This window comes from Anoplolepis gracilipes, chromosome 1 (genome assembly GCF_047496725.1).
Source record: "Anoplolepis gracilipes chromosome 1, ASM4749672v1, whole genome shotgun sequence".
Classification (NCBI taxonomy): Eukaryota; Metazoa; Arthropoda; class Insecta; order Hymenoptera; family Formicidae; genus Anoplolepis; species Anoplolepis gracilipes.
The window spans coordinates 1,923,607-1,950,000 of NC_132970.1; the positions used below are offsets into that span (position 1 = coordinate 1,923,607).

General features: G+C 36.8%; 1 protein-coding gene across 10 annotated transcripts in view; it reads right to left on the reverse strand.

Moving 5' to 3' along the window:
- Positions 1 to 26,394, reverse strand: part of LOC140667496 (serine/threonine-protein phosphatase 4 regulatory subunit 1) — a 139,467-nt gene that overhangs the window by 6,383 nt on the left and 106,690 nt on the right. For all 10 annotated transcript variants that reach the window (XM_072895550.1, XM_072895581.1, XM_072895559.1 and 7 more), the window contains 3 exons: positions 8,973 to 9,085; positions 649 to 791; positions 420 to 566 (listed from right to left, as the gene is read on the reverse strand). In XM_072895550.1, the coding sequence (XP_072751651.1) occupies positions 420 to 566; positions 649 to 791; positions 8,973 to 9,085 (403 nt within the window). The remainder of the gene's footprint in view (positions 1 to 419; positions 567 to 648; positions 792 to 8,972; positions 9,086 to 26,394) is intronic.

Genomic DNA, 26,394 nt, shown 5'->3' on the forward strand with positions numbered 1-26,394 from the left:
GCTCTATGCGCATACGGAAGAAATGCGCTGTGCATATGTATTTCTAATCGTAAGCGTTAAAGAGATTTTTCGCCAAAATTTTTCCACGCATTTCATAACGGAAATTCCACATAAGGAATGTAAGTGAAACAAAATTATCCTTATATAATTATAATATTAATATTTTACTTGAGAATATTGATTTATAAATGTTGAAAATAACAATCTCTCAGGGAAACTATATTTCTAAATATAATGTTATTATTTATATTTATTTTTAAGCATCATAATGCTTTCGTTTTTGCAAAGCATTTTCCAAATAACGTTTCAAGCAAAAGTATGCATCTCACTTACACAACCTTCTTCGTGTCCTTTTCAATTATTAATAAAGCAGAAGACAAAAGGAAAAAAAAGAGAATAATAAAGCGCGGAACACTTACGGAGATGTTTGCGTTACGAAGATGTTCGTCGGCCGACATGTAGGACAAATGTTCTATCGTAGGACAGATTTCGTGTTCGATTGTGTCATTTTCGAGAAGACCTCGCTTCACGATCGTCATGAGCGCACTTTGAGCCATTTGTCGTACCTACAAAAACATTTCAGAGTGTTTACCTTATCATGATATGTATTTCATCCTAAGAAATGTATTCAAAACAAGAATCACTTACCTGGTTGTCCGGATCACTCAGGTACTTTATTATAATACCGAGCAAGTGATTGCGTAGAACATCCCCAAAGAGATCCGGAGCCTCGAGGCAGATAATCGCCACGTTCGGAATTTGCTCCACCAAATCCGACCGAACCAAAGCATCTGTGAACATATGTATATAAATATAATAAATACTATTATAATACTGTTATATGTATATATATATATATATATATATATATATATATATATACACATATAATATATTAATTATGCACATTAATAGATGTTCTGAAATGTGGAGAAAATTGCGCGCCAATTATTTGTTTCCTTTTAGTTTAATCTTAACAATACAGAAAATCAGCCCAAGAAAAAACTTAAGATTGAATCAATTGATTGTGAATAAATTTGCTTAATCTGTATCTACTCGTAAATAATTTGTTTTCAAAATAACCAATGTGTGTTATTCTCTTATAAAGATATTATTGTAAAACCATTATGCAAATATGTTTATTTTATTTTACTTTGAACAGAAATTATGTATTCAAATAAAAAAAAAAATTTATATTATGAGCGTTTTTATACGTCATGAAATAACAGTTAATAAAAAAGTATTGATTTTTTAATTTACTAACAATAAGTGTGAGCAGATTTTTAAAAGAATGTGAAAGAGAAAATATTATCGAATCTGGTGAAGCAATATATAGTTTGCAATATTAAATTAAATTTTTTATCAAAAATCTAAAAGAGATATACACTCATTATATATGTTCGAATATATAGATTAAATCAATTATAAAAATATTTTCTAGATATTACCTAGACGCCATATTATTTGAATGCAGTGTACTAAATTATTAGTGATTACTCTTGCAAGTTCAGCACCACAGACAAAATGTATAAAATAAAAATATCTCGTGAGAAGAGAACTGTTCGTATTACGTTCTCGCACGGCGTAGGTGTTACTAAAGGTAGTTTGTCGAGCGAAGGCAGTTTCTAGAATACGAAAAAATCTGCAATAGAGGGGATGACGACGCACTGGGGCTAGAAGCACCCAGGGGGGAGACCCAGGGCCTTAGACAGAACTGCTAGCTTGCGCACGTGAGAAGGCGAGAGAGAGAGAGAGAGAGAGAGACAAAAATGCGCGCGCTTTTTTCCGTAGGACCCATCATTTCGTCCACGGATCCCTTTTTCTGTTTCCCGCTCGCTTTTTCACCGAGACATCCCCTTGTCCATATTGCTGATCTTTCCTTCTCCTTTCTCATGCCGACCAAGAGATCTCACAACTTGCAAACCTCACTCTGTCTCTTCGTTGCCTTTGCACGATCGCACGCATCATCTATTAATCACCGTCGAAGTCCTATTTTTCCTTCCCGCCCATTTCGTCCCGCACACGTATTTCTATCCAATCCCGTCAAAAATACCCCGCTGCGAACTCCTCGAGGGTTTAGCACCACCGCCATCTTAGCGCGCGTTCCTCTACTATGGGGGAGGATATCTTCTTGAATACTTAAACCTCAGAATTTTGACTTGTTTAATAAATTTCTTGTATTATGACTCATTAAACTGATTACGTATTTTATTTCTTATTACGTATCTTTTATGTTTCAGATATAGTAGAGTGTTTACTTAAATATTGTAAAAAATACTCTTTGAACATTCCCTGATCTTCTAAGTATTTTTGTTCAAAATTCCAGATAAAGAGAACGAACATTTTAAAGATTTTTTAGGAAAATTTTCTAAAAGAAATTTTTCTTAGTGCACGCGTTTTCTAATACTTTTCATTCGAAGGAAATACATAAAGCCATTTACGTTCAAATGCTAGATTTACAAATGTATTGACAATAATTGAATAGTGTTAAGATGAACATTTTCAACTTTCGTAACGTTTTCATTCTTTATCACTAAAAATTAAAATAAAGAATATGTGTCTATTCGATATTTTGTTAAGACATTGAATGTATATACAAAAAAATAGATATATATTTATAATTTACAGTATAAGAGAGAAATTATCAAATTATACTGTCCAATACTATTTTTGTAAAATGAGTGAATAGCCTTTCGATGTATTTTTGCCTGCTGAACACGAATCCATTGAGAAAATTTGGCTGTCACAATTTTGAAAAAAAAAAAAAAAAAAAAAAAAGGGCATCAAAGAGACTATAAACGAATTTGACGCTTTTCATAGGATTGTAGCGTCGGCGTCAAATTTTTTTTCTAAATTTCATTAATGTCATGCAAAAGTATCAACTTTTAGCTGTAAAGTACATTTGATTTTGTTTCGACATGATTTTTCGGAAAATAAACATTTGAAAATAGTTATTTTTTCCATGTAACACTATCCAATAAAATTTGACTTCTTTTTAACATCAGTGTGACTATTTCTGATGTATTTTTGTTTCCTAAACATATATCCGTTGTCCAAATTTGGCTGTTACGTCACAATTTGAAAAAGAAAAATTTGCTATAGGTGCTCGTCATAAAAACTTAAAATTATTGTTTTTGACCTTTTTAATGCCATTTATCTTAAAATTGTAATAACCAAATTTGGACAATAAATTTGTATTCAGCAGGCAAAAATACATCGAAAATAATTATTTTGTCGTGTCAAAAAAAAAGTCTTTGTCAGATAGTGTGACAGTGAAGAAGGTAATTTTAAATTGTTATATCTCGAAAAAATATCAAAACAAAACCAAATACATTTTACGGTTAAAAGTTGATAATTTTGCATGGAATTAATAAAATTTAGAAAAAACAATTGGTGCTGGTGCTACAATACTATAAAAACCCTTAAAGTATATTATTGGTTGTTTTTGATCTCTTTGATGCCATTTTTTTTAGTTTGTGACGTGATAGCTAAATTTTCTTAACAAATTTATATTCAGTAGGTAAAAATATATCGAAAATGACTTATTCACACTTGTGTTATAAAAAAATAAAATTTTATCAGATAGTGTTATCAAAGAGAGAAATTTTTTAAAAACTCCCTGAGAATTTTCTGATAATTTCTCCAAGTACAGAAAATGAAAATTTCCAGGTTTTTTCAAGGAGTGTACACCCTGTATTAGTTCTATTTTCTAGTTATACTTTCTATGATTTGATATTATATATAATAAATTAAAAATTAAAAGAAACTTTTTATATGCATATTTATGTTTATAAAGAGAAACATACATTATAAATTTATGCTTATACATAATTGTAAATTTTTAATGGCATCACTTAAGTATAAAATTTAAGTAAGCATAAAAATTACACAATCGTCTTTGCGTGAAAATGCAGCGGCGAAAAACTAGAGCTCACCAAGATTTTGTAATAATTTCGAACCCTCCTAATTTTAAACTATGAGGACAGTTGCTCCTATTAAAAATCGGGGAGGACTTCCGATTCGACTTTCCTTCTTCGCACGGTGTATCACGTATATCCAAAAATACGTAAATGTCGAGAATGGTGTCGCGTGCCCCGGGTCGTGACAGGAAAACATTCGACGGTGGCACGTGTTAGAGACAAGATGTTCCGCGGCTCGCCCCCTAAAAATAGCCGGCTACTAGAATGACATTGCCGTCTTTAGGGTGCTCTACATCGGAATGCACCCGGATAACATCCCTTGTGTTTCGTAATTTCCGGATGCGCACCATATGAATATATGGTGATATTCGTACAAGATGTTTCATTAGATACTCCTCAAGTCATACTCCTTCTGCTTTAAGCCGATTTTTGTAGAAATATTATCGGAGAAACAATATTTGTCACATTTGTTGCATTATTGTTAAATTATAACAATTAATTTATAATTTTTAATTTATTAAATATTTTAAATGGGTTAAATTATTTGTTGCTGACATTGTTAATGACATTCAAGAAGCTTAAAAATTCTTTGAAAATTCATTATCATTTCTTATTATTGAATCCATAAATACGAGATATATATAATACTACCGTCTCCACCATTAAAATAATCACTATTTTTAATTTAACTTTTGCTAAAAAAAATATTCACATATTATCATCAGAAAATCAAATATAATTTATAACAACTTTTAACCCCTTGACAGTCATTGACGCCTATAGGCGCATCGCAGAAAAAATAGACTAAATCTATTTCGATTTCCATAAAACTCGGTATCCGAAGGTTTTTTGCATCGCTGAATCCGAATATGATATCAGAATTCCAAAATTCAAAATGGCGGATCTAATATGACGGACACCAATTTCAAAAAATCAACATATTTTTATAAAAATTTTTTTTAGTTACAGAGAGAAGAAATGAAAGTAACTGCATTGGTAATAATTCCAATACATACGAGAACTAATTCGAAATTAGAAATTCCCAAAAAACCTTAGAATATCGAGTTTTATAAAAATATATTGATTTTTTTAAATTGGTGCCCATATTGAATTTTAGAACATATCTATCTTTTATTATATACATTCCTGATGCGGATAATGCGTTTTATTTATGTTTTTCTTGAATTCAATGCAAATAATTATCAGCAATTAATTTTAGCCTTTTAGATGCAATGTTATTTATGCGACAACCGTAAGAGATAAAAAAGCTAAACCTTTTCCTCGCTGAATTTAAGAATATATTTAACGCATTTTTATATATATTCTTTGAAAAGAAAAGAGACCTGAATCGGTCTGGTCAAGTTTTTGGGAAAAAATGCATTAGTGCGTTACATTTTCTACGTTTCTTGAAAGCAACTCCAGGTAAAAGGGATGTTTTTCATCGACGTTTTTTCAAAAGGGCTCGAGCTACAAGATCGACATATATCGAGATATCCATTGATAAAACTCTTGAAGACGACCCTTACGTCTTCTTTAACAGCAAAAATTGCAGAGCCTCTTATAAACTATTTTTCTTTCCTCTTAATCTTTTTATTCCAGAATTCAGTTCTCAAAAGTCGCAGTTCAGTTTATCCGATCTTTAACTATCTTTTCTTGAAAATTACATTTAACAAAAATAGTTGTTGATGTAGATAAAATGATATATATTTCTTTACCCATTAAATTTTGTTTTTTTTTTTTTTTTTTTTTCCAAAAATATTAATTTTTTTAATGTAGAAAAATTTTATGTAAATATATATATTAAAAGAATTTGCCCATGTTCATGTTTTATTCAGGATTTCGAATTAAAAATCGATTTTAGTTTAATTTTGATTTATTCCAAAAGACATACATATTTTATAAAATTCCGATTTTCTCTGTCGGAAATATCAAAGTGAGAAGATGCAAAAAAAATCTTTTCTTTTTAATAGAAAACAAACGTTTAAAAATATGATTTTTTTATTGGAAAATATATATACATATATATATATTTTTCTTTTTTAAGATTTACACGATTAATAATAAAAACAAGTCCGTTATCATTTTACTTTATTTTTGTTATGACTTTTTAATAAGGTATTTAATAAGGTATTGTATGTTTATATAATTATGTTTATATATATATATATATATATATTCCATTAGATTAGTTTATTAAAACTAATGAAATAAAAACTTAATGAAAGATTTATCTGAACAATATAACTTGATGCTGGAATATGTTATTTTAAAGTGACATTTATTGTGTCATTAATTTAAACGTGGAACTTTTCAACACTAACATATGTCTGCACAAAAAAAAATTTATTTTCATTATTTTTTAAAAATATTTTTTGTCAATATAATAAAAAAACCTAAAGTTCTTATATTTTTAATTTATCTTTTTTCGAAAGTAATTTTAATGAATTAATGAGACTTTGCGAAAAAATTGCAAACAATATGATTCGGCTAATTTTTAGTTAGATGCATAATAACAATTTGTATTATGCATCTAATTGAGTATTATCTGAATTATCGTATTTCGTATCACTTTAATCACAACTATCTTATTAATTCATTAAATTTGTTTCCAAAATAAGTAAAAATATAAATATTAATTATAAATATAAGAATTTTACTTTTTTATTACATAAAAATAATGATCAAAGTATATTTTAAAAAATTACAAACTATATTTAGTTTCTATAATAAAAAGAGTTTATTCAAGTTCAATTTTGATTTGTTTTTGGAAAATTTAGTTAATTAAAAATAATAATTACATAACTATATAACAATTTATTCACAACAGTGATTTGTTATATTAATATTAATCGATCAAAGATTTGCCCCCTCAGAATTTTATAATTAAAAAGTTTTTCACAATTTATATTTTATTTAAAAAAGAGTAACTCTATTTTCGATACAACTGCAGTAATATTTTATTTTTTCGAATTAATTTTTTATATGGCTCTAGATAAATCTAAAATAATTTTATTCCGATTGAAATTCCTTGCTTTATTTGTGCATAACTATCAATCTTATTAAATTTTGCTCAAGTTTTGTCATTCACTTAATAAATTTATTATAATTTTCTACATGATCGATACCTACAATGATCGATCGTGTTCTTTTCATCGAAATAGATTCTCTCTAAAATCCGTAATCAATATTGCTTCTTCCATATAATTCACGAAATTATTAGAAATTTTACTGTTTGACAAAATGGACCCGCCGCAGTGTTCAGCTGTCAAAAAGTGCCATGCGTCAAAATCCCCCCAGAAAGATGGATTCTGGTACCAGCAGCTTTACGCAAGATTCTTCTAGAGATGTTTAAATTAAGAACGGAGAGAGTAGTTACGTCTGAGATCGGAAGCTGTGCCCTCTTGTATAAATATCACGACGGCTTAATGTCATATTCCCAAATCTACGGACGACTTCCGGCACTATAGCGCGTGCCATACCGGAAGCGAGGGCGCGTCGTTTGTCGTCTCTCGTCGTTACCTCTAACGATAGAGCTAACGTTTCACCGCCCACGCTCGAAACCCCCACGAAAAGGACTCGCCCCCTCGAAAAACAACCCTCCAATGCAGTTAGTTGCTGATATTTATACGTTTCCTGTGGCGACACGTTGCTTAAGGGACCCCCATTTAAGAAGATATGCTCAATTTCAGCGACATAAAATTATACTTTGGTAAGAAAGAAAAATTACACGTAACAAACATTTAGATACGTATATGTGTGTGTGTAGTTTATTATATGTATTTGAATTTTTTAAATATTTCTTAAAAGTTTGCTAACAGTTGATAAGATTTATATATTTGTTTTCTCTTTTGAAGTGACACAGTCGATTTTTGAAATGTATATTATTTTTATAAAAAGCAAAATTTTGAAACAGCGGACACACTTAAAATGTTGTTCTATTTTTGACACGTTTTGTTAAATCTCGGTCAAGAACTCGCTGATATTGCTGTAATAATATTAAAGTTCCCTAGGCACGTTATTTAAACGAAGCCTGCTCAAAGAAAATCCAATTTCCAGTAAAGTGGATGACGCTATTTTGATAAAAAAGGGGAATTATATATACGTAAGGACAAGCTTTAAAACAAGCAGTCAATAACTATGCTTGCAGTTTTTATCAAATATTGATTGTATGTTAAAAATGGAGAGAATAGAAGTACGATTTCGTTAGAAAACGTTTAACGGCCTTGACTGTGTCGATGCAAGAGAGAAATTTTAGAAATTTTTTGCACGCAACTAATAACTATGAACTACCAACGTGGAAATCGATATTTGGCTGATATGATTAACTGGCTTATGATTAAATCTACTTATTATTATTCGTTAAACTACATTATTCTTTCAATTCTTTCGGTAATATATAGTAGTTTAAAGTTGTTCCCCATAAGAATTTCATATTTTATGATCGCAATATTTTTAATAAATAAATGATGGCAATTATAAATAAATATATAACTTATAACAATATACAAGATGCAAAACGAAAACCATAAGCTAAATCGTTATCTTTTTCATTAAGCTTGTATCAAAATTAAAGTAGAAAAGCACAAAAATAAAAATCATAGCAATCAATCATATTTATGTTCATGACATGCGTGCGACATGAATAGTGCGAAGGATTTGGCTCAGAAATGAACATGTTTCCAATCCTTTCACATCAGGCGTTTACAAAGTGCAAAAAAATATGCAATAAAATTATTTATGACATCATTGCTCTTTACTAACAACTTGGTAACAGTTGACAATTTGTGAGTAATGTGGCACGTATAAAAAACTTAAAAACACATAAAAATATGCTTCAAACTCGCAGCTTTGCAAACGAGTAATCATTATAAAATTGGGGATACGTTCAAAGAATATATTGCTGCGAAAGATGTCAAAAATGTATTACAATGTTATCGCAATTGTCTAAGTAATTGTGCAATAAATGCAATCAAGAGAAATTTTTTTTGATACATTTCAAAGTATATTAGTGTTCGCTCTGATTAATAATAACGATCGATAGCGACTACTTACCATTGTCGTCGATTATAAGCTGTACATGCTGCATAATATCCTCGACGATCAGTGTTAGTTTATTGTTGACTGCCGCACGAAACATTTCCACCAATATGCGGCCCACCATTTGTCTGCAACACAGAAAATAAAGACAAATACATTAGACCACGTCATTTTACACATGTGATCTGTTGGTTCGGCCAATGTTGAAATATAAAAATTATAATTCAACATTGATTCTCGAGCAATAATGGAGGTTTGAGTTTAAAAAAATCGACAAAATCCTTCATTAACGCAACGCTCTCGACAGATAGATATACGACAATAAATTTAATCGAATTAGCCGTGCAATGAGTTATCATTCGAGCAGCTATTGAAACGATTATAATGTTCGTTAATTTTCCAATATAGATATCTACTCTAATAATTATATAGTCTTATATATTCATGTGTAGGAAATTAATTAAGTTCGAATTAATATATATGATCGGAAACAAAGAAAATGATAAATATAATAAATAACTTTGTCCGTGCTGTTGTTAACAGCAACCAAATCAAATAGGATTTTTTCATATAAAGTTAATTCACGGTCATCAGAAGATTTGCATTGTTATATATGTTACAATCACTCTTCATCTCGCTCTCTCTTTCTTATACGACAGTTTTTTTTACTTTACTTTTATTTTCACACAATCAAAATTATTTGTTTCTTATAATTAATAACACACACACATACACACACATACATATATATATAGATATATATATATTATTTGATGACTAATAGCTTTTATTGCATATTGTTATAAAATTTGTGGTTAATTAATTTAAGCTGCATTTACGTATTAGTTAATTTAAATAAGTTAAAATAGTTTAAACAAAAAAATACATAAAAGTTTTAGGTGTATAAAAGAAAGAGTATTACGTGCACACGGAAATAAGAAAATATTTAGGAATAGTTTGTTTTCACTTTAACAATCAAGAAATGTGTTCAATATTAAATTGTTAAAAAAAGATGCAAATATAAGCTTCGCATATTTTTTACTCCTTTATTTTCGGCATCTTTATTTCTGTTTCATCTGCCCCTTAATATTCTTAATTTAAAAATTCAACGAACTTCGATTCGATAATTAAATACGTAAATAATAAGTATGGTTTAATCAGCATTTTTCACAATCTTCGAACTCGAAGAAAGAAGATAAAGGAGTTCATAAGGATACCGAAGCAAGATACTAAGAAGCAACATGTGTCCACCTTAACGACACAGTGTACCCAGCGTTAAAGCGCTAAGAGGAAAATATAAGAGCAAACACCGCGGATTTCACACATACATACAAACAAGGCGGCAGATTATTTTCATCAATTATTCATACTCGTTGGCGCATGTATCTCGGCGCATTCGGCTCCCTGAAATTCCAGCGAACTCGAATAAGTTCGATAATTAAATACATAAACCGAGTTAGGCTTCGAGACGGCCGTCCCTCGAAACTTGGTACTGTGGAAGAGGAAGAAAAAGAAGAAGGAGAAAACGGAGTATCGAGGCAAACAAGCAAGCATCAGGAGTACGAACGACGAGGAAGACGAGACGGAAAAAGGAACGATGACGGTTGCGAGCAGCGCACCATCATCGCGGGCCATGAAGGCGGTGGCCGCCCTCCTCGACGAGTGAAATCGAAGACGAAGAGCAGGAAGTGGAAGACGAAGTATCGCCGCCGCCGCCGCCGTAGTTCGATCACGTCGCTACTGTTCCCACCACTTTAAACCCATCCGTGCCTCCCCGTCCGGCGCAACTTTTCTCCCCACTGCCACATTGGGGCAAACTCCCCTCTCGCAGCGGAGAAGCGCCGAACGCGTGCGAGTGGGATCGAGCAGCGAAGGAGATGGCGGAAGGGATGGATGACGGTGGTGGAGGCGACACCAACGGAACATCGCCGGCAGCGCCCCACCAGGAACACGACGGTGCGCTAGCGAGTGGGGCAAAAGTGTTCTCCAAAGCAGTTGGAGAACGCGCGACGAGACGGTACCGCCTGTGAACGCCTACTATACTGGCGCAAATATGGCCGCCGACCGCTGCGGCGGCAACGAAGACGACGAAGACGAAGAAGTCGTCCCTGCAGAATTTTCGGGAGCAAGCGTGCGCGCACGCGCTTTGCGAGTTTCTTCGCGCAAAAGTCTCTCTCTCTCTTTCTCTCTCTGATTCGCCACACAATGTGTTTGAGTGAAACCACCGTGCACGCTTGCCACCCTCCAAGCGTTCTTCTTCTTCATCCACCTGTGTCTGAGACGACGACTTGGGTTGGTTTCGCTCGGACCCACAGATACCCGCTGGCCCAAAATTGAAGTACACGGCGCTGACACTTCCCTAACGGCCTACCACGCGCATGATCGCCGTAGTTCGCGAAGATCGATAAAGAACACGGCGTTTTCTTCCTCCCCCTCTAGGGGGAGTGACATGTATATATATATATATATATATATATATTTATATATACTGATTTTAGATACCGCTTAGGCCGACGTGGACTCTTCGTGGTATCATAATATCAATAGATTGTAGGGTCAAAAGATACTTGGACACATCGATAATGTGAGCTTGAGAATCGAAAATCATCGATTCTTCAAAAATTGCACAGCAGGAAAGGAAAGGAAAATCAAAGAAATCATCTTTTTAGTTTATTCTTGCTGTTTGATCATCTAATCAGTGAAGAAATAAACTGTATACTCGAAGAATTTTTAATATCAAAGAAACCGTTTTAATTATCATTTAACAATAATTTATTCTAAACATAATTAAGACAAATTAAAATTATTTATATATATGATCAGAATCAAAATAAAGTGAAAGAGAATTTTTCTGGATAAATTTTACCCTGCCCAATTTACTGCCAATGAGTAAATTAAAAGTAAATCTATGCCGATTTTTCGATAAAAAATCCCGTCATAGTATCTTTTTATGATGTAATATTTTTTATTTTATTTTTATTTTGTAATAAAATATATTATATATAAATATTTGCAATTCGATTAAAAATTGGAAAGAAAAATTGCGTTATTTTGATGCACTTAAAAAATCTTATGTAGTTGTACGTATAATCTAATTTTTTTCTTTTTTTTTACAATTATGATTTTTGAAAAAACAATTATAAGCGATTGATTTTCGATAAAAATAATATAACATAATAGAAAGCAATAACATAAGAGAAAACCATTTATATTTTTTTGTCCAAAGATTACTTTTCAAGAATCAAAAAATAGCAAAAAGCATTTTAATATTATAAATAATACTATAAATATTAATTAAGTTTCTTAATAGAAATATCAGGCTACCGCAAAACTAATCAATCTAAAAATTTGATAATCCAACATCATAAAAGTTTTTAAGTATCGACATGTACTTGAAAAAGAATAGAATTAAAAATTAATAAAAATTTAGATTTTTTTGAAATTAAATTCATAATACATATAAAAGAGTTATATACTATTTGCAAAATTATTTAAATAAAAAGCTTAAATAAATCGAAATAAAATCGATAGCATTATTTCTATTTTGCACGTGCGGAATGTTAGTTATCCTGTAGATTTATTTAGGTCCTTTACTATGCACTTTTACAGTCATAAAGTTCATTGTTTTATTTACGTACTAACAAAAAAAAAAGAAAAAATAAAAAATCGGGAAAGAATGCATAAAAAGTTTTCTAATAAATATAGTTATTTGCGCATAAAAAAGGGAAAATATAACACTCTACTTTAATTTCGCAAAGAATTGAAGGAAACAAATACAGAGCAGCCACTAAAGAGAAAAGTTCCGAACTTGACAGTGTGAAATACCATCGATTACGGTCATTTTGCTAGTTTTCTGTAGAAACTGAAATCAAAAGTAGAAATTCAGAAAGAAACGGTATTGTATTCTTTCGAAATGGAAATCCTTAGAAAATAAAAAAGGAGAAGAGGAGAGCTATAGAGAGGTCCCTCGTTTGAGTGATTGAGAGACACTATTCACATTCGATAGAAAGAAGGGATCAGAACGTGTACTGGCTACGTATGAAATGTTGCAAAAAAAATGAATGAACGACAGGACTAAAGAAAAGAAGAACGCGCGCGCGCGCGGGCCCTTTTTTATTACAGTGAACAAATATTTTTCAGTGGCCGATGACCGCCTCCTGGGCTCTTCTTAGTCTCTGCCGACACCTGTCCTAGCACGTACCCTCCTGAAAACATTCCGCAGGTTTAAGCCTTGTATACAACCCGATAAGATCGCGCTGTCTTTGAATTCCCGGCTAGTAGAAAGCTGAGCAGGTGCAGCCCGTAGCGCGTGGAAGAATTTTTCTGGCCGCCGACAAGAGAGATAACGAGCACGATCGATGACAATAAAATCCGTTAATTAATTGAGAGGGAACTCTGATCTTTAATTAAAGCGTAATCGTTCCTTGATCGACTGATTTGTTTTCACGTGACAGTAATAACGGGAGTTGCTAAACAACAAGCGTATTACTCGCACGCGCACCTTTAACGTTTGCTGTAATATATAGGATCGAATAGAAAGGAATCCAATACTCTTTCAGAAAAAGCTCATCGACAAAGAAATTTAGTTTTATTATATAAAATATAGATAAAAAAAAAAGTTGCTTCACATTCCATTATTCTCGTGCAATTCTCTCTTTATAACGTTTAAAATTTTAATAATGCAATTTTAAAATACAAATTTCTCTTAATGTTAATCTTTCTTTGATTTAATTCACGTTCAAGAAACTTCGCGGAACAAGTACAATAGAAAGAGCGAGAAACTAGATTCGTTAACTTTCACTCCAATTTCCCGCGCGAGATTTCGTCACCAGAAAGAAAAAGATCGAACGGTATGTCGCGGGTATCGAGCGAGATACGCGGCGAAACTGCGCGGCAAACTTGTCCGATGGGCATCAGCAGGTCGATCGGATGGACATGCGATTCGCGGACGACCAGTTTTGCGGAGCCGTTCAACAACGCGGCTTTCCGTCTCTTTAGCTCTCTTCCTTTCACCCGCGCGAAGACGCCACGCGAGAAGAAGATGAAGAAGAACACAACGAAGGAGAAAAACATGAGGAGAGAGAAAGAGAGAAGAGAAAAGGAGAGAAAGAGAGAGAAGGGTCTGGTAGCAGAGTCTCCGCGCTACGAAGGGGCTACGGAGGAGAAGGAATGTTGTTGTTGTGCCGGGAACCGTTTGCACCGACAGAGGGGGGAAGAAGGGGGAGAAGCAGTGCGACGATATGACCGGCGGCGTGGAAGAACTCGACGTAAAGAGAGATAGAGAAAGAAGGAGCCCGAAGAAGGAAGATAGATGAAGAAGGATATAGAACAAGAAGGGGAAAAGGAAGGAAGGAGAACCGGTGGAATGAGATCAAGGGAGAGGGAAGACGAAGAGGGTGGCGACGCGCTGGCCGAAGCGCTGGAGGGGAAGCGAAGTCAATGCACCGCGGGGGAATGCAACGCGCGCGCTGCGCCAGGCAATACGGGGCCCTACGTCAGAGAGTACATATTCTTCCTCACTTTATACCGACCGCAGAGCCTTCTCTCTCTCTCTCTCTCTCTCTCTCTCCTTCTCTTCGGGGTTCTACTATAGGCGCACACGCACGCACACACCACATATACATACATATATATACACACGCACGTTCGACGTTGTTTCGATCCGTTCAAATTCGCCGATGCGCAAAGTTTTTGTATGCAACGCATCAGTGGCATTGCATTGTTAATTTAAGATTCGTGGTCAAAAAAATTTATTTCAAAATTCATAAAATAGAAACATTGACCTACATATGATAATTTTACTGTGTTACATATTTGTCAATTTTCTTTTTGAATAATTTGTTTTGCACAATTTATCAAAAATAAATTTTTTTATCTACACTTTTTTTTCCTTGCAATGATAGAATTATGAAACTGAGTTTTAACTAATTTAAGTTATATTAGTTTTATTGTTTATAACTGAAGTATTTAGTATTTAAGTTGCTATATATGAGAACAATATTCAACTAATGTGTAAAATAATGCACAAATTATACGATACAAATTTAATTTTTTAATCGAAAAATAAAACTGTTCTTCTTTTGTAATTTTTTCATGATTTAACATTTTTTTGTACTAAATTTATTCATTTTGAAAATTTACAACTCTAAATATTCTATTTTTTTTTTTTTTATTAATTGTCATTTGCATTATAAATTTGTATAGGAAAACAGCACCAGAGCTCGAGAAAATCGAGAATTTGGTATAGACTTTTACTTTTAAAGATTTTTATAGTGATATCTCGTCTAATTTAATTTCTTGCAGGTTTCATACGTTTATTTTTTATATTTATTCAACTGTCTTATTACTTGTATTATGATTTGCGTTACAAAAATCCTTCCTACAAAAAACGCACGTTTATATCGCACGGTTATATCACGTGATAATATATTACAAGTTAAAAATTTACTTTGAATCTCGAGTTTAAAGAATAATATTGATATTATTGAATTTGCTAAATAAATATGTTTGACTTCAAATATGATTACTGCCACGTGGGTAAATTGCGGACGATTCTTTAAAACGAAAAGGTAAGTGTGCGTGTGTATCGAGTTTTAAGACTCTGTTTTCAGGAGAAAACGGATAAGGTATATGGTCATTATACTGACGACGAGATAAGGAATTTAAGAGCTTATCATCCGTCGATTTCTTTTTCTTTCTAGGTCATATCTTTACTATTAATGCTACTGTCACTCCTCATTAGAGTAGTATCAACGTAAATGGAGCATTGCGATAAAGCTTTCAATATCTCGACGTACCGCACGTGGCACCTTATTACAGCTGTGTTTGTCGTAACTTATTGTCGAGAAGTATATTCTTGATTAATAAGGAATTCACGAAAATTCTATTTGCACGAAATAACACATGAAACAGCGCAACATGACGAGTGATCACGACGACACACAGCGCCGGCCGACGGCGTGTGGTCCTCTCTTCGCTGCTCCGGTCACTCGGTCGTTTCGCATTGGCCTCCTTCTCTCACGCGTGCATTCGCTTTTTTTTTTTTTTTTTTTTTTTTTTTTTGCGACGCGTGTTCTTTTATAAGTAGGTACGCAAAGAGATACTGGAGGAGAAAGACACCGTGCCGAGCGAGCGAAGACGTTACTACTCTACGCATTATTCGCGTCGAGTACGCGTGTATAGTCGTAAATATATACATATATATATATATAAACGTAGAGATACTAGATTCTCCGCGCGTATACGTGTGTGTATTCGCGTATATACGTGTGAGAGAACATTGTGTTGTCGCGTCGTCTTCGTGCTGTTAGAGTAGGAGGGGAGTGAGCGTGAGTAGCGTGTGTACGCGCAGCCGGTAAGCGCATGCGCGTAGCGGCGAGCGAGAGGTGCACTGAATGAAGTCTCCCACCACTATCTCCGCCAGAGACGTCGCCGCCACAAACGCACACACGTACCCGAGGATCGGAGTATCGGATAAGCGGTGAGTGCGTCGCGTCGCGTCGAGGGTGCGGTTACACGATGCGGCGCAGAAACGCGTCTCTATGCCAACTGAAAAAATTTTACAGATTAAGATGATTAAAAACATAGATTGTTTTAACATAGCATTGCATCATATCAACTTTAAACGATCTCTTTTATCGAAATTAATCGAGACACGTACTTTATAAGGCAATTTGAATGCCAAAGTACACAGATTGAAAACAAATGTTAAAAAATAAATATATCCTAATATAATGTAAAATATTTGTGACAACATCCTTGAGATTAGCCAAGATAAAACTATGCGCAATTTGTAAAATAGTATATTTACATTTTTTTCATATAATAAATGTCTCAATTTAAACGATGAAACATCTTTGCTTCTGCAGTTTCAAATTTTATTTAGCGCAGAATATAGTTTGAAATATATTGACCTATCGACAAGTATGACGTTTGCTTCGCGAAGGTAAATCTTTCGTTCGCAATACGGCACAATACCGGATGCCCGAGATCGTTGTTCTCGTTACGGCCACCGTCGCCATCACCGTCGTCGTCGTCATTGTCGACCTCGATCCGTGTTACGAAAGCAAATTAGAAATTTACTCGACGCGGAAGAATCGTTACCGGAATCGTTATCGCACACTACAATTCCTTCGATGTCAAGAAAGAATGCGCGATTCATTGTAAAATCAATAAAATCTAATATACAAATACAAGTATATTAAGCGTGTACTAAATTAGATCTGACATTCAATTAAATATTAATAATCGATAAAAATGTATAATAATAAAATAATTTTGATATTATAACTGTATGTGGTTTCGAATAAAAATATTTTAATTAATTCACGCATATTAAATGTCAAAGTATATCTGGCCATTTAAATCGCAAGTTAGCCAAGTAGAGCCAAGGCAAAATTTCCGCGACGGATTGTTTACCGCATTTCTGTTTCGCGGGCAAGCTGTACAAAAAGGGATCTAAGATTTGGCGCGATCGCGTTATGAGTGAGCGACGACGACATATGTCGGACCGCGTGTGCAGCTGCTACGTCCTCCATGGGGTTTAGGTCGGTGGGTGACACGTTTCGTGTATGGCTGGTACACACGCGGGATTCAGTGTAGGTATTGATTTGTGGAACGCACCCCCTCCGCACGCTCTCACCCCGCCGCGCTACGCATCGTTTTCTTTCTCTCTTTTTCTTTCACACGCATAAATGTGCATGTTTTACGCGTGCACACGCGAATGCTATAGCGCGTCGTGTACACCCTCCTTCCGTCGTCCCTCACGCCATGCGTACGTGTGCATGTATGTGTAACACTCGTCTCTTTTCATCCTAGTTACGGACGCGCTTCGGAGACCGTCTCCTCCTCCCCTCCCCTCCCCTCTTCTCCGCCTCTCCTCTTCCTCCGTGCGCATCCCGTCGGCCATACGCGGGGTGACTGCATCCTTTGGGTGGGTCAGGGCCAAAGAGACAGACGAAAATAGAGCGGGGATGTGCGAGACGAGGTCGAAAGAGGAAAGAGAGAAGAGAGAGAAAGGGGAAGGGAGTTTGTCAAATCTCTACCGAGGTCTCTGCACCCTGTGATTTCGCGTCAGCTGGCTCAGCTAGATTCTTATTACAGTTCATATTGCATTCGCACAACTTAAGATTCGACTAAATTTTTGCGCGTCTATAATGTATTATTGATCAACTTAAATAAACTCATTTCGTTTACCTCTGAATAAAAAACATGCGTAAGTAATAATTTTTCTCAAAATTTAGATTAAAAACTAAAGAGATTATTTAGTTTTTAGGTTGTATCTTTAACATTTATCGATTAAAAAAAAAAATAAGAAAAAAAAAATTGTTTAAATATATTATATCTTGTACAATTAATGTGAGAATCTGAAAAATTATATATATCATTCAAAAGTATGAAATGGAATCAAGTTTTTTTTTCTGTTTAATACTTATAGATGAGATATAAAAAATATATATTTTTCAATACTTATAACAAAAATCTCAAAATTCTGAAACTTTTGGAACCGAATCTATCAAAATTGTAACTGTTGAATTTATATGCTATAAATATATTGAAAATTTTTTTGGCAAGAAAAATATAAAAGAATATAATAATTTTATGAACCTTTCTCTTTAATTGTTGAAGATTATCTTTAAAATGAAAAAGAACGTCCAAAACATTCACAAGACCGTCAAGAATGTCGATCGACAATCGATATTGCTCAGGTCGCGTTCTCATGAACGGGAGTTATCCCAGGATCGGGGCGTAAAAGGAAGTGCGATCGAAGGACACGGCAAAGAAGGCCAATGGAGAGTAGACTCATCTCGGACGAGAAAGAGAGAAAGAGAGAGAAAGAGAGAGAGAGAAAGCGCGCGAGAACGCGCGTCGCGATGTGTACGAGCCGGTATGTATCCTCGACAACGACAACGTACTTCTGCGTACCGATCTGCACGCGTGTGCGTGCATGCGTGTGTGCGTACGTGCGTATCGTGAGGGCGTGGAGGAGAAAGAAGAAACGCGCACCAGCACACGGTGGTAGAGAAACGGACCGTTCCTGGGAGAGGCGGCGGCGGCAGAACGATGTAAAGGATGCGAGAGTGGCCCGCGGAGGCGGAGTAGCCGATTAAAGAAAAAGAAAAAGAAAAAAAAGAAAAAAAAAAAAAAGAAACGAAAGAAGGACCGCGAAGGAGAGACGGAACGAGAGAAAGAGAAAGAGAGAGAGAGAGAGAGAGGGGAGAGGCAAACGGCCGAAGTAAACAAGTGGAAGCGGTGGAACGGGGACGGGCATCGGTCAGCGCGGTGCATTTGGTGCATTCCTGAAGTCTGCGCCACGCCGCGGGGTCTGAGAGTCCAGGAGAGGAAGAGAGATAACGAAAGCGAACGGAGGAACGGACGCGGGAGGATGAGGAGGGAGTAGCGGTATCCGAGAGGGCAGGAAAGCGAAGGGAGCGAGGCCGAGAAAGAGAGAGAGACAGAGAGAGAGAGAGAGAGAGAGAAGAGAGAAGAGAGAAAGAGCTCCGCAACGCGGCACGCCACTTTGGACCGACGGACGTAAACCGCATTCCCGGCCGTGACCTTCGCTAGGACATCGCCACTGCCCCCACCCCCAACGCCCGCTCTCCCCCCGCTCCTCTCACGTCATCCCCGTTCAGCGTCGTTCGTAGCCCTCCGTTTCTCTCTCGCCCTTCCAGCGTCGCGACTCTTCAAATGTTCTCACTCTCTCTGTCTCTCTTGTATAACTACGACGATGTTGTGTGTGATCCACGCAGCATCGTAGAAGTCGCTCCTTCTTCGACTACTTCGCGTCTTTTACCTTTCTCTCTCTCTCTCTCTCTCTCTCTTTCTCTCTCTTTTCGTACCCTTTACGGTCGCGAAAAAACATGCGTTTCCAAGATGACTGATCAAATTTTATTTTTTGATTATCTGAATGTTTGCTTTTTGCTAAAAAAAATCTATTCGAAATGAGAATATTTCTTTCTGCGATAATATTATCATGAATTTTTTCTTTTTAAAAGATTAATGGCATAACGTTTAAAAAGAGTCGAGTATGGATTGTAGGACAACTTATTATTATCTTCGATTGGCAATGATAGATATCGTGACTTTTTATCATCAAATTCTGACTCACACATTACATCAAAGTTTATGATATGACAAAACATGCATAAACGAGTCATTTCCTGCTTTAGGAGGCGTCTATCTACTAATTTCTGACTGTAAATTTGAACGGACGACGTGCGTGAAGGTAATTGTCATCGAAAAAGATCACCGATTTCCAGAACTTTGTACACACTTATTGTTCGGTGTTCGTTAACTTCTAATCTCGTAGATTTAGCTCGCTTGGATAGCCATCGATTAGCGATGGAATCTAATAACTCAGAGCCCGGTCGAAGGGCGATCATGATTCAATGCGATGATTCAGAGAGTCGGACAAATTTCGGAGAACGCGCGACGAGTCACGCGTTACGAGCAAAAACGACGTAACGACCGACGCGATCGATGTAGACTTCACGTTCTTCGCTGAAGAGAGAAACAGAAATGTTAAAGTCGTTTTAATTTTCTGACATCGGCCGAAGCCTCAAAGACTTTTCGAGACCAAAGGAGAAACGCGAAGAAAAAAAAAGTGCTGACGTATGGAGGGTAATGAATGGCAGGGGAGGGGGCAACGAGAGCCCAGGGGCCAACCGAGGCTCGGCCCTAAAGAATTTCAAAGCATGCCCTCCTCTCTTCGCTCTTTCTCTACTTTACGAGCGGTCGTTCTGAATTCGTGCAAATATTTGTCGAGGATCCTAACGGGTACGCATAAGGAGAAATGTCAGAAATTGGAAAGAAGTGAAATAAAGAGTGGATAGCGAAAGAGAGGTGAACAAGAGAGAGAGAGAGAGAAAGAGAGAGAGAAAGAGAGAGAGAGAGAGGAAAAAACACAAGATGAAGATATTATGAAGAGTCATTCATAGTTTCTTTATAAGAATCTTTCCCTTTGCATCGTTTTTTTTCCACGCAAACCATGTGTATACCTGACGCATTTCGGCATTCCCTCCCCTCCTCGCTCCTCCATCACTCATCTCAAATAGCGAGTTCCAGTTCCAAAAGGCTCCTTTTTGGAGGAAGCCGGCGTCTAGCCGGAAGCACCTACTACAGACGTATTCGTCCGTGAGGGCCAAAAAGAGAGAGAGAGAGAGAGAGAGAGAGAGAGAGAGAAAGAGAGAGAGAGAGAGAAAGCAAGAGAGGAGTTGAATACCTGGAAGTCGTGTTAACACGCGTTGCTGGACGCTACAAGCCCGCTCCAATTAGCATCTTCTTTTTCTTCATCAATTTCTCCTCTCCCCCCGTCTTTTCTCGCGCCTCTTCTCTCAGCGGTATTCTTCTCGGCGTCCGGCCGAGAAGCGAGCACCTGTTGAACGGTCCCTCCCGAGGCAGCTATCGCAGAAAAGTATTGATTCGCGATGCCGAACGAGCGAGATTTTCGAAGAATCGAGGGAGATTAGTAAGAAGCGAAAAAATATAACGAGATAAAGAGAGAGAATCATTGTATAAAAATCATTAGAGAAATTATATTATGAGAAAATATTATCTGTAATACACAATGTATCAAATTTATCATATAAAAACCGTTACGATCCGAGTGAATTAATTTTTGACAGATGCGCAAAAATATATATCGATCACAAATGCATAATCTGTCATTAATAGTGTCTGTACGCAATAAAATGACGGGTTGCGGTTGTAAAATACCATCACGAGCGCCATTCTCGTTGATACGTCTATCTTAGCAGCAAGTTCAAAGAGTCAAGTGTAGGCATTAGTGATTCATAGCTCCAATAACGCAAAATACTATACCGTTGCAATTCATAAATCATTAAGCGACAGAGAGCAGTGTAATAATATAACTCTAAACAATCGGTATCTTTTGAAAATATCTAACATTTCCTTCTTCTACATTAAAATTTTCTTCGATATCTCGTCTCATACGTCTAAAAATCTTAATTATCAATTCGTAAATTAAATTGAAAATTGACGTCAATGTTCCAACAAGTTTTAATTTCGCATTCACGATACCTGATTAAAAATAAAAAAATTGCCACAAGTTTATGTCGATTACTATCATTCAACTCGTACGTTTCTAGATGGCACGCGGCGGCATCTTAATAATTCGGGAGAGACGCTCGTGAGAGAGATATGAATGGGAGAAGTAGGAATGGCGTGGCATGGCATGGCATGGCATGGCATGGCATGGCATGGCATGGCGTGGCGTGGCGTGGGGTTGTTTACCGTCTAGCAGAAACCAAGAAGTATCCGCGTGCATGCCGACAGAAAAACGACGGAGGAAAAGAGTAGAAAGGTACGACGCAGGAAGAATAGAGAGAGAGAGAGAGAGAGAGAGAAAGAGAGAGAGAGAGAGGGGGGGAGAGGGATGGGGGTACTGCAGGGACGGATTTAGTCGGGAGTTGGGAGAGCATGTGCGAGGAACAGGCATAGAGGATCTGGTACGAGAGACTGTGGGGGCCCCCAGGATTCGAAGAAAGAAGAAACACATAGAGTCAACGACCCAACGAGAGGAGCAGAGCCGTCGCCGCGGTATTAAGTCGCGCTCGGAACTTTATTGCACACTTCTCGCTTGGTTTTCCTCTACTATTACCGATGTAGCCGTTGGCGGTTACGCGCGATTAACGAGAGTCTTTTGATTCGATTACAGGCATCGCGCGCGCGCGCGCGCGGCGCGAGGCAATAAGCCGCGGACATTCATGTAAACAATGATCGATTTTTAAAATAATACAATCATGTACGTGTTAATCCGATTTAATAAAATCGTTATCGTAAAAATTCCAATATTTAGCGCCTGGTCATTTCAGAAAAAAATTACGAGCAAAATATATATACAAAACATTTGTCAAAATGCTGTTTGGTTTATCTCTCGTCTTATTATTAGGGGACTTGAAACTTATTATAATTTCGTCAAGATAAAAAGAAGATTAAAATTATGGCAGTCCTGCAATGTCCGCATGTATGCAATCGTCTAACGTGTGCAAGTCAATATGGATTTTTTTTGCGCGCTGACGACACGGCGCGACGACGAGCATGCGACTATTTCCTGTCACATTCCTCGCCTCGGATTCCAACGCGAGGGCTTCCATCGAGTCGTATGAATGACCGTCGCGGCGACGTGGATACACGGTCGTCGATCTCCTGACGTCATGTCGGCGGCGACAGCGGCGCGCGGCGGTCGTGTTACGACCGTGCGACCGTTATGTGACCGATTGGCACACGACAACTACCGACAGAAAATGTCCAATGTGTGCACCTGCGTGTAGCTGCGTATTTGTCATGTCGCGAATAGTTGTCGTATTAGTCGTTTTAAAAGTTTCAGTGTCCGTTCGCCTCTCGGGTCGTTCGATTTTCTAGAACAATGTCTCAAGAGTCATATTCGACGAATCTCTTCTCTACGCGTCGCAACTTTCCACACCTTCGATATCTGCGAAACGCATTCTCACGTGAGACTCGATGCAACTTGAACCCCGTCAGACGTCACAATTTTTTTTATCGAGGAACATAATTATTTGGGATATTTTTATTTTTTAAACATTTCTTTCAAAATATAACTTTTCAAAAAATTCGTAATATATACATATATGTACAGTTGAGAAAAAAATAAATTATTTAAATCTTCCGTAGACAAATATTAAATACATTTTATATATTTTAATTTAGTTTTTCTTGTTTTAATAACAAAACGAATATTATAAATACATTGTAGCAATCACAAGCAATTTAGAAAAAAATATTTATCAAACATATATCAACAAAGGTTTGATTGAGGTTGTATATAAAGAGTAAAAACATTTCGCGCCCCGATCTATCTCTTTCCTTATCTTCGACGACGACGTGTGCTCGCGCGTTACGGCCCGTACGAGTCAATTATGTGCGCGCTCGGCCGAATTAACGATACGGAGGGAGGGAGGGAGAGGGAGGGAGGGAGAGAGAGAGAGAAAGAAAGAAAGAGAGAGGGAAAGAGAGGAAGAATAAGATGCGCGTCAAAAGACATATCGCGACGCGAACGTGGGATAAGTCGAGGGAACAAGCGCTGTCCGGGATAATTCTGAATCGGTACGATTAAAAGCCCTAGCGCGCGGTTTCGGCTAGCGAGATTGATATGGAGATTAAAGAGAGAGAGAGAGAGAGAAAGAGACTCTCTTTCTCTCTCTTCTCCGCCGATAACGCGCGAGAGCGAGACGAAGAAAAACGCAGAAGAGAGAGGAAGGAGAGAAGGAAAAAGAAGGAAAGGGTGAAAGGGGTCTTCAAGGGGTTATGGGATATGAGAGAACGAGACATAGAGAGAGGCATACACATAGGGAGAGGAGAGGAAGGAGAACGGGGAGAGGGTCAGTAGCTCCGCGTTCTCATGCATTCCGCTCCGTCATGGCGGCCGCAGGCCGCTCAGACGCTCTTCGTCCGTCCTCGTCGTGTGCACATGCACAACACACCGGAGGCACCGGCCTCGTTGCCCTCGCTGAAAAAGGAGCGACCGAGGAAGAAGACGGAGAGGAAACGACATTCTTGTGTGTGTGTCTGTGTGTGTGTACGCAATGTTTATTGAGTATTCGGGGACACGGTCCCTCTAAGAACACCGTGCTTTGTGATCATTCGCGCAACGCGCCTCATTGCAGCGAATTCTTACGCGCATTTGACACGGAGACGGTAATCCAGTGACGGTATCGTCACTTTCGGTATTTCGATAACGTTAATATTAGAACTTTATCGTCGATACTATAAATTATTAACGATAAAGATACCTTATCGCCTTAAACGCTTTTACATCGTAATCATTGTCTTTGCAGTTGTCTAATGACGCCTGTAATATCGGACCCTTCTATATAATGATGCCTTTTACAAATACAACGACGCTTTATTTTTACAGAATGTAACGATTTATTGTTAGAAAACACAATAGGACAAAATATGATAAAGGGTGGGGAAAAAAAAAAAAAAAAAAAAAATAGAATTCGCCGCGCGATAAATTACTTGGGAGCGAGAGAGCGACAATGATGGCGCGCACGAGAGAGAAAAGGAAAGAGACCTCCGAGAGATGGCAGGAGAGAGAGAGAGAGAGAGAGAGAGAGAGAAAGAGAGAGAGAGAAACGAGAGGGTGAGACGAGGAAAGAGGAGGAAGGGGGCAGGGAGGGCGGCGAGGAGTGCCCACTGCGCTAAATGCTCCGCGGCGAAGGCGCCCGCTCTCACGCTGTCCGGACCCCTTGCGCCTCAGGCCCCGGGGGCCCTTCTGTACGGCGACGTAAACAAGGCACGGGACCGTGGCCCCGAAACGATACGTGCGCGCACCTATATAACGCGGTCTCCTTTATTCTCCCGCGTTTGATAATTCAGCTGGTAAATGAGCGGGTTTCGCGAGAGTATGTATTATACAAATGCGGCCTCCCCCCCCGCTCTAAACACATACATATACAATCTACATATATATAATAATAAATAAAAAGAATCGCTTAAAAATATATTTTATTCGCGCGAGATTTTATTTTATGGCGCAAAAGTGTCGAAATCTTTGTCGGATTTTAAACAAAAATATGTAAAGGTAAAAAATTTTTTATTTGTATTCATATCAAATGTTTCACACTTGAATATCACGTATAAATCTGATATAAAGTAATATTTTCAATAAGTAGCGCACTCGTAGCGCACTTATTCGATGATGCAATCCGGTTTATGTTTGCAACCGAAAATATCCGAGATGATTTACGAAGAATGAGAAGTTTTCAGACGAAAATATAAGAGAATAGATTGTGATATCGATCATAAATAAAATTCCGATATTGCAACATGAGTATTCAATTGTCTCGAATCAATCATGTTGGATCTTGCGGTAGAATATATAGTTTGCAAATTAATATCTTCTATATTTACACGAACAAAAATAAAAATATCTGTCGTAGAGAGAAAATAAAATATTCATTAAAATTCGTGCTTTATCGTATTTCAAATAATAAAATTATTTGTTATACTCTAAAAAAAAAAAATGTGCTCCTTTAATGACAATATTAGTGGAGATTATTCTGATGCATAGTTTATAATTTTTTTTTAAGAAAAAAAAAAAAAAAAAATGTGTATAATTTAAAGTTATTTCATTAAAGCGCTATATATCGTCGCTTCTTTCATATCAAACTCAATTCGAACGATTTTCGCGAGCAACGCCTCTTCCGCTTTGTTGTTATTCATAAAGGTCCGAGACGGTGCGCGCTCGCGCGGCACGCTATGAAAGTGTTTGGATTGCATCGAGAAGAGGAACACACGGAGGTCGAGACTCTCAGGCGGTCGGTCCGAAGACGGCATTCCACTGGTACCTGTCCTTAACTCAGCCTCCTACAGTTCGCATTCACGGCTCGGCAGCGAGCGAGAGGGGAAAGAAAGAGAGAGAGAAAGAGAGAGAGAAAGAGAAAGAGAGAGA